This window comes from Mastomys coucha, unplaced genomic scaffold, assembly GCF_008632895.1.
Source record: "Mastomys coucha isolate ucsf_1 unplaced genomic scaffold, UCSF_Mcou_1 pScaffold18, whole genome shotgun sequence".
Taxonomy (NCBI): domain Eukaryota; kingdom Metazoa; phylum Chordata; class Mammalia; order Rodentia; family Muridae; genus Mastomys; species Mastomys coucha.
In genome coordinates, this window is record NW_022196900.1 from 86,143,833 (window position 1) to 86,153,376 (window position 9,544).

The window sequence follows — 9,544 nt, forward strand, 5'->3', positions numbered from 1 at the left end:
GAGCAGGAACAACAACTGAAAAGATTGTCTTACCCTCAGGCAAAAGCACTTTCTAAACAACATTTCTAAAACTGACTCCCTCAAATGATGTTTGCCTGGGCCTCTGAAGACCTTAGATGTCCCAAGAGCCAAAGAAAGAAAAGGTAAGGAATAAACAACTCAGAGATATGACCCATCTGTTTGTCGGCTGGCAATTGTAACCTCTCCTATCTTATCCAATGTCTTTGATGTGTCAGCAGTCTTGGAATACTCATTTTAGCCAATACTATCCCCATTTAGTGGGCAAAGAAACCTGAATTCAGCAATGTTACAGAATTTGTCACCAAACTAATGACCAAACAATTGCACTAACTCATTGTTTTTGACATGGTAAGTGAAATTAAGTTTATGGCTTTTTTTTTAACCTTTACTAAATTTCCTCCTTTCTGTCCCCCTGTAAACTTCCAAAAATTAGGAATATTTAATGAATCTTGGAGCAAACAGGGTTGTTGTTTGTTTAAAGGGGATCTCACCTAGGCAAAACACTCTTCCTGCCTCAGTCTCCAGAGGGCAAGAATTATAGATGTGTCCTATAATTCATACTGAACTAGAACACACATTTTGAGAGGTAGAGAGAACTGAGTTGAATTCTGGCTCTGCTGCATCTATGAAGTGACCTTTTAATACATGATAAACTGAGGAATGCTATAAACCCCAGCACTTGGTAAATAAGATCATAAGTTGAAGACTTGCCTGGGTTATGAGATCCTGCCTCAAACCAAACCCCCTCCCACGGGAGGGGGGGACGACGACAAGAGGACAAAAAAAAAAAAAAAAAAAAAAAAGAGAGAGAGAGAGAAAAAAATGCACACAAAAGGTTAATATTGGATAAGCCTGAAAGAAATCTATGGATGGGACTTAGTGGTTACAGCCTGTAATCTCAGGACTTGGTAGGTTGGAGCAAGGTTTCAAGATCAAGCCTGGTAATTTTAGTGAGATCTAGTCTCAAAATAAAAGTCAAATAGAGCTGAGCTATGGTGATGCCTGCCTTTGGCTGATCTCTCTGAGTTCCAGGCCAGCTTGGTCTTCAGAGCTTGTTTCCAGGACAGCCAGGCTACACAGAGAAACCCTATCTTGAAAAACAAACAAAACAAAACAAACCGGCGGTGGTGGTGCAAGCCTTTAATCCCAGCACTTGGGAGGCAGAGGCAGGCGGATTTCTGAGTTCGAGGCCAGCCTGGTCTACAGAGTAAGTTCCAGGACAGCCAGAGCTATACAGAGAAATCCTGTCTCGAAAAACAAAACAAAACAAAAAGGTAAAAAGAGAGCTGAGATTAAAGAGTCCAAAGGTAGAACCTCCTTTACCATTCATACAAAGGAACTGGTTTAATCGTCAATTTTAATCAAATTATAATTTGATAATTATCAATTAATTATAAAATTAATAATTTTAATCAAATTATTTGTGTATGTATGTAAAACTACCTGCATTGTGTAAGAAGACACGACTATATACATTCTTTTTTTTTTTTTTTTTTTTTTTTTTTTTTTTGCGAAACAGGGTTCCTCTGTGTAGCCCTGGCTGTCCTGGAACTCACTCTGTAGACCAGGCTGGCCTCGAACTCAGAAATCCACCTGCCTCTGCCTCCCAAGGGCTGGGATTAAAGGTGTGCACCACCACCGCCCAGCATACATTAATTTCTTAACATTTAAGAACTACTTATAATTTATCAAGACAAGCTCAGCAAATCTGTTCTAAAGAATGAAATTATGTCATTCTCTAGACTCCAGGTGCACTTGGCTCATACTTCTGACTATGGCATCCCTTCTCCTGTTAATTTCTGGAATTTTATAATCATCAAAATAAGTAACTGCAATCCTTGAAGAAAAATGTCTTCATTCATTTGAAAAGGAAGCTTCCCATGTTAACCCCATATCAAACATGGTAGCACATGCCTATGACCCTAGCACTCATGTGAGAGAAACTTCCCCCATTCCTCTATTCTCTCCAGCCTTTACACCGTTTTCTATTAATGTCTTTTGGAAAGATGAGACAATAATCTTTATGTAAATGAACCCTACCCCATGATTTTACTTACCAAATTGTTTCAAGTAAGAACACCTAGCTATCCCCTACCCCAAATATACAAAGTCACAATGTTACATTAAAAAACTGGCTAGTCAGGGCGGTGGTGGGACACGCCTTTAATCCCAGCACTTGGGAGGCAGAGGCAGGATTCAAGGCCAGCCTGGTCTACAGGGTGAGTTCCAGGACAGCCAGGGCTATACAGAGAAACCCTGTCTCAAAAAAGCCAAAAACAAAACAAAAAACAAAAAAACAAAAAACAAAAACAAAAACAAAAAACTGGCTAAAGAATAGAGAAAATGGAGGGCTGGCGAGATGGCTCAGCTGGTAAGAGCACTGACTACTCTTCCAAAGGTCCTGAGTTCGGATCCCAGCAACCACATGGTGGCTTACAACCACCCGTAATGAGAGCGGACGTCCTCTTCTGGTGTGTCTGAAGACAGCTACATAGAATTTACGCTGGAGGGAGCAGGGTGGAGAGAGCGGGGCCAGCAGAGGTCCTGAGTCCAATTTCCAGCAGCCACACACATGATGGCTCATGGCCATCTATCTGTATAGCTACAGTGTACTCATGAACGTAAATCTTAAAAAAAAAAAAGAATAGAGAAAATGGCCCAGTGGTGGTACATGCCTTTAATCTCAGCTCTCAGGAGGCAGTGTCAAACTTAACTCCTGGGTTTGAGGATAGACTGGTCTACATAATGAGTTCTAGGACAGGTGGAGCAACATAGAGAAAGCCTGTCTTCAAAAACAAAAAAGAAAGGAGAAAATGTGGGTGCTGGCTTCCCCAAAGCCTAAGTTTGGAATCCTTCTGTAGGAACTCCATTCTTACAGACAAAACCCTTCTCTGATGGCATATTTACCATGGCTCCCCAAATCCTTTCTTTAGGGAGTGACTTTAAAAGGGAATTTTGTTTTTAAATATTTTTTAAAGAAAAATCTTTGTTTATGTATACTTTTTTCACAATGTTTTACTTTATGTGTATGCACAACCTGTATACCTGGTGACAGTGTACTCAGATGAGACCATCAGATCCCCTGGGACTGAAGTTCAAACAGCTATGAGCCACCATGAGGCTCACAATTGAACTTGGGTCCTCTGCAAGAGTGCTTAATTGCCCAGATACCTCTCTAGTCACATTCTGCCTGCCTGTGTGTATGTATACCTCATGTATGCCTGGTATTCAGAGAGACCAGAAGAGGGCATCAATCAGATCCTCTAGAACTGTTGTTAGAGGCAGTTAAGAGCCAAATGTGGATGCTGCAAACTACATCAAAGTCCCATGTAAAAAGAGTAAGTTCTCTTAAATGCTGACCCATCTTCCCATCCCCATTCTACCCTAGTTATAGGCTTAATCATCATTTTCTTCCCTAACCATCAGTAACCCTCAATCTGTTGTCCACCCTTACTGCTTTTTTTCCCCGAAGAATGCCGGGCAGTGGTGGCGCACACCTTTAATCCCAGCACTTGGGAGGCAGAGGCAGGTGGATTTCTGAGTTTGAGGCCAGCCTGGTATACAGAGTGAGTTCCAGGACAGCCAGGGCTATACAGAGAAACCCTGTCTGGGGGCGTGGGGGTGGGGGGATAAAAAAAACTCTTCTAGTGTTAGTCTCCCTCCTCTCTGAAGACATAAAACACAAATCTTCCTATTTGCATAAAGATCTTCTGATGACTTTATTTGAGTCATTTACAATGTCTGCTTTCCTGACTGTAAAGAACACTTAACAGACTAGCATTTTTATATAGACTTTCCTGTCTCGGAAAGTCCAGCATGGCTAGATAACTTCATCTTTGCATATCTGTGTTGTATCATTGCAGGGGAACACCAGTTTGGCCTAGAGCAGTGAGTATATGTTCAAATTCTACATTCCTTCTCAAAAAGAAATACATGGATATCCCTACTTCTCAGAATTCTTATTTTCCCATTAGATAAGGTTTAATAGAGTAAAAAGCCAGTCTGAGACTTATCTTCTAAGACAGAGGAAGACAATGGTGAGAAAGTAGACCAAAGATCACTACAAACGTGGATCTGACAGTCTAACCATGGAGGAGATACTTAAGACATAAATAATTATAGCTATTATATATAGACAAGGTGGCTAATTCTACACAGGAGACAAAGGTAGTACATCTTTTCGAGTTTGAGGCCAGCCTGATCTACACAATGAGTCCCAGGATAGTCAGCACTATGTAGACAGAGACCCTGCCCCTTAACCCACAATGTGTGTGTAGATAAAGATCTATGAATAGACAGACAGACAGACAGACAGACACACACACACACACACAGAGTACATAGCACACCAGAAGATGATAAATATAAAGTAAACTGGGCAAGGGTTAGTGAGGGCTGTGTAGTGGAAACAGAAATGGTGGTCTGGATCTCATGAACTTTATAAGGAATGGACAAGGATGCATAGAAAGGGCTAAGCGTTGGGAGCTGCTCTCTAGTGTTGGTTTTGTTTTGATTTTCAAGACAGGGTTTCTCTGTGTAGCCCTGGCTGTCCTGGAACTCACTCTGTATACCAGGCTGGCCTCGAACTCAGAAATCCACCTGCCTCTGCCTCCCAAGTGCTGGGATTAAAGGCGTGCACCACCACTGCCCGGCTTAGTGTTCTGTATCTCAGCTTTTCACCCTCTCTTCCTTACTAGCACTCCAGACTTCCCCATATCTTTCAACAAAGTCTGTCTTTTTAAAAGTCCACTTGCAGCACACAGTATATAATGAGGGAGCAAGGAAAAAACCTTTTAGCTGTTGGAGGGAAAAAGGAGCCAGGTGTGTGAATCAAATGTAGACTGTAAATCCTGTTGATGTTGCTGTGTTAATTTAGTCAACTATTCTCTGTGTACCTTTCTCTCATTTGTAATGTTAATAGGACTGTCTTCTCAGTGGTCCAGAGGCAGAGGCAGGCAGATCTGTTTGAGGATCTACATAGTTAGACCCTAGCTCAAAAACAAACAAACAAAAAACCCCAAAACAACAAAAAGAACAAAACCAAAAACTGGGGCCAGGAAGACAGTTCAGCAGTTAAGAGCATTGACTGCTCTTCCAAAGGACCTGGGTTCAATTCTCAGGACCCAGATGTCAGCTCACAGTGGTCTATAACTCCACGTCCAGGGGATCTGACCACCTCACAGTCAGACATGCAGGCAAAACACCAATGCACATAGAAATTAGTAAGTAAAATTTAGCCGGGCGGTGGTGGCACACGCCTTTAATCCCAGCACTTGGGAGGCAGAGGCAGGCAGATTTCTGAGTTCCGAGGCCAGCCTGCCTGGTCTACAGAGTGAGTTCCAGGACAGCCAGGGCTATACAGAGAAACGCTGTCTCAGGAAAAAAAAAAAAAGTTACATTTAAAAGAAGGTTAAAAAAATTTAAATAAGGCAAAAGCAAAAAAGACCCAACTTTAAAAATTAAAGTGTTTTCTCTTAATAACCACACCAAAGTTAAGCTCCGAGTGCAGAGCTAAAAGAAACATTTAAGAAATATTTTTGTTAACCCAGAAAACCCCTTGAAAAGAGAATGCTCACTCACACCGGAAGGCAGAAAGGCTAAATTATGCCTTATGTATATAGGAACTCAGAACCAGAAGAAAACCATGGTGACACTTTATCTAGTGAATACAGGTCAAAGGAAACTGGCTCATTTTACATATGACTTCGACTCACACTCACTACAGATGACACTGCAGAGGCTTAGCATGTTTCATAGGACCAAGTCACTAGTTAAGGATCAGTCTCCAAAATTAACATCTTAAAAGTGATATAACTCTTCAGCAATCAATCTGACAGGTTATAAAGATTTGAGGAAATCAAAGTAAGACAAGCAAGTCGACCTTTACCATAATGATATTCTTCAGTCTGCAGGTACTTATTCAAAGTCAATCAAACACAAGTGTTTGCTATTTGCAAAACAGTATGAAAAAATTATAAAAAATAATGGTCCACATGGCGGACTGAAAGCAAAAAAATAAATAAAAAATAAATAAAAATAGCCCAGCTGGGCAGTGGTGGCACACACCTTTAATCCCAGCACTTGGGAGGCAGAGGCAGGTGGATTCCTGAGTTCCAGGCCTGCATGGTCTACAGAGTGAGTTCCAGGACAGCCAGGGTTATATAGAGAAACCCTGTCTCCAACCCTCCACCCCCCAAAAATGGCCCAAATATGTAAGTCAGATGTCTGATCCTAGGCACTGCACAGACTGAGTGTGGTGGGGCACACCTCCCAAACCCTGGAGGAAAAGGTCACCACTGGCTATCTAGGGAGTAGCCAGCCTCACCTACTTGAGATCTCTCTTTTTAAAAAATAAAGGAAAAATAAAAATCCTTACAAGTAACTAAGTTGTCAGAACAAAAGCACAGTACCTAGGTGTTACAGAATAGAGGCACTATGCTGAAATGTAGACACTTGATGTTTCTATTTACTGACCACAGGTTTTGTTTACTGTGCTTCAAGACCCTTATTTGCTATTTTTATATTTGACTGGAAAGAAAAGCAGGTCTTTAAGTCATTGTAGATCATGACCTTTTTGCATTGTAAAGCCCCTGCAACAATGCTGGGAGACAGAGAAAAGATGAAGGAAAACGGTATTTTCTTTTTATTTCTTTTCAGTTTTGTATTTTGAGTGCCTGTGTAGGACACAAGAGAACATCAGATCCCCCACCCCAGTGCTGAAGTTACAGGTGTCTGAGAGCCACCTGACATGAGTGCTGGGAAATGAACCCCTGTGGAACAGCAGAAAGTGCTCTTAAACCACTGATCCATCTCTCCATTAGATAATGGTATTTTCACAATGAACTGTGCACAGTGTCATTGTAGCCAGAGTCTGACGATCTATGTACCAGACACTATGGCAGATCTGCCGGCTCTGGAGCACTGCTCTCCGAAGGGGCAAGGGGACAGAATTCTCTTCCCCAAAGTGTTACAGAAGCTCTCAAGCTGTTTTTGATGAAATATCATTTATTCCTTGTGGATAAGGCCTAATATATGTTTTGGGGTCTAAAACTCGATGCTTTCTATTGGCTTGGTCTGAGAGATTTGGGATGCATCATCTGCACGTGGAGGAAGGGCCTTTGGATGCTACCCCTGTGTGACTGATTAACACAATCCTCTCCATGGGGTGTCTTGGTCAAGTATTCAGGTTCAGAGTAGGGTTTCTGAATCCGCTCAACCTTTCCAGTTTTTGTCTGGTGACAAGGTTCCACCTGCCCCTCGAGAGTCCAACTAATCAGTGAGACAGATTGTGGGTATTATATGCTTAATAAAATTCAGGTATCATAAAAAATACTAAAACCATGTCTAACTACAAGTGAGGGTCCAACAGGCAGTTTGAGTAAGAAATATGTCTAAGTCACTCAAGTCAAGAAAGAGAGCTCGATAGTCTACAAGCAGAGAACAAAGACTACCATTCTTAAACTATCTCTACTCCAGCAACAACTAAAACAAAATGACCTATTTCTCGTTCATCTCACGCCAAAGAACCTGCCGTCCCCTATCTCCTCTTATCATTTCTTTCCGCGGTCTCCTGGGTTATTTCCCCCCACTTTTGCATAACTTACAAAACACATTTTAAAAGAAAAAAGAGCCGAGCGGTGGTGGCGCACGCCTTTTATCCCTGCACTTGGGAGGCAGAGGCAGGCGGATTTCTGAGTTCGAGGTCAGCCTGGTCTACAGAGTGAGTTCCAGGACAGCCAGGGCTACACAGAGAAAACCTGTCTCGAAAAACAAACAAAAAAAGAAAAAAGAAAAAGAAAAAAACAAGCCATCCGGTTCTGCGGCAATTCTTATTCCACAGGCCGAAATGGAAAACTTTGCTTGAGAAAACCTCAAGCTCAAGAACCTCCAGATTCTCTCATCCTCCGGACCTCTGATGAACTTAAAACCGAGTTCCCGCTAAATCCCGCACCGCTCCGTAGATGCGACGCCGCGCGGGACAAGCTATCTTTGCCTCACACCCCAAGTCAAGACACTCTCCACCACCCGCGGTCCAAAAAATAAATAAAAAAAAATAAAAATAAAAATGTTCCCTCTTTGGGAAAAGCGTGGAGAAATTAGGTTCATTTCAGTTTAGAGCTGGTCCTTGGCGCGCAGGCCAACTAACTAGGGGAGAAAGGGGCGGGAGCACGGCACTATCCATCAACCTCTCCGCGCTCGGAGATCGAGTCCCCGTCGGGTCTCGTCTGTGGTTCGGAAAGCTTCCCTTACACCCCGAGCAGGGGTGAGACTGCGGGTGCAGAATCTCGAAGACCAGGTCGAAATGAGAACTACTCGATGTCCGGGCTCCGAGGGGGCGGGAGTTAAGAACAAAGCGGCGGCCACCCACCGCCAGCACCGGAGACCCGGAGGTACGCCAAGCCCCGCTTACCTACGGACAGCAGCTGCATGGCATGAGTGAACGACGGGTCGAGCGAGTCCTTCTCAGCCATGAGTTCAGGCAGGTACTTATTCTCCGGCTCCATCTTGGCCGCGGCTGTGGCCGACGGGGGCAGCAACGGGGTCGGCGCGGAACCCACCACAGTCGCGTCGGGACCCGGGGTAGAGGGAGGCAGCAGCGGCGGCGGCTGCGTGGCGGGCGAGGCCCGAGCGCCTCCTCGGGGCCCACCTCCGCCTCCTCGGGACCGGTGAGGAAGCGGCGACGGCCGAGACGGGGTCAGACGCACCGAGGGGTGGGCACCTGACGGGTCCTTGGAGCAGCTGCGGCCCGAGGACCGGGTGAGGCGCGCGGCAGGGTCGTCCCGGCGCTGCATCGGGGATGATGTGCGGCGAGCGAGCGAGCGAGCGAGGAAGCGACGCGACGGCAGCTGAGGCCCGAGCGGCGGTTGGCGGGGGTGGAAGAACGGGAGCGACAGCGACCGAAGCCGACCCGAGCGACCCAGCGAGAGAGCACCGGAAATGAGGCGGCGCGCAAGCGCAGGCGCCTACCGGCACCGCCCTTGAGTTTCTCCGCGGAGAACAAAGTCCCCCAGCTGGGCCACGGCGCCTGCGCCGACTGGAGACGTAGCCTCCCCGCTCAGGCTCCGGGTTTACGGCGCCTGCGCGGGTAGTCCGCCGCCTTCGTTCGTTTCTTTTTCTTTTCCACGTGACCCGGCGCTAGCGGTACACGTGTCTCCCCTCCCCCTTCCCTCGAACGGGGTGCGCGGAGGGGGCGGGCGCCGTGGAATGTCTTTGTCTGCGCTCCGGCCCGCGGAGTGTGCGACAGGAGACCTGTGATTCGTGGGCCACGCCTCCTTCAACGGCCGAGCCCTGGGGAGGTCCCCGGGGGACCGGGGCTGTTCAGTGGACTCCGGGGCCGCCCCTCCAGCCAGGAAATGAAAGGAACGCTTCTGCAGAGAGGGGAACGCGAGGGGTAGAGCGAAGTGAGGCCGGAACAGAGGCAAAGACTGCGAACGGGATGGAAAGGAAGATTGGGATGCTGGGGGAGACTGACCCAGGAATAAGGGATGGGTGTGCGAAAGGGAAGCCAGGAATGGTAAATAGA

General features: G+C 45.7%; 1 protein-coding gene across 4 annotated transcripts in view; it reads right to left on the reverse strand.

The window, feature by feature from the left end:
• Khdrbs1 (KH RNA binding domain containing, signal transduction associated 1) overlaps positions 1 to 8,955 on the reverse strand; it is a 35,252-nt gene extending 26,297 nt beyond the window's left edge. For 3 of the 4 annotated variants that reach the window (XR_004121084.1, XR_004121086.1, XR_004121085.1), the window contains exon 1: positions 8,432 to 8,954. Coding sequence is in view for 1 of the 4 variants with exons in the window: in XM_031378800.1 (XP_031234660.1) it covers positions 8,432 to 8,813 (382 nt within the window). In the remaining 3 variants the exon portion in view is untranslated. Of the gene's footprint in view, positions 1 to 8,431 lie in introns of all 4 variants that reach the window. The other variant, XM_031378800.1, reaches the window with a different exon arrangement.
• Between the last annotated feature and the right edge of the window lie 589 nt (positions 8,956 to 9,544).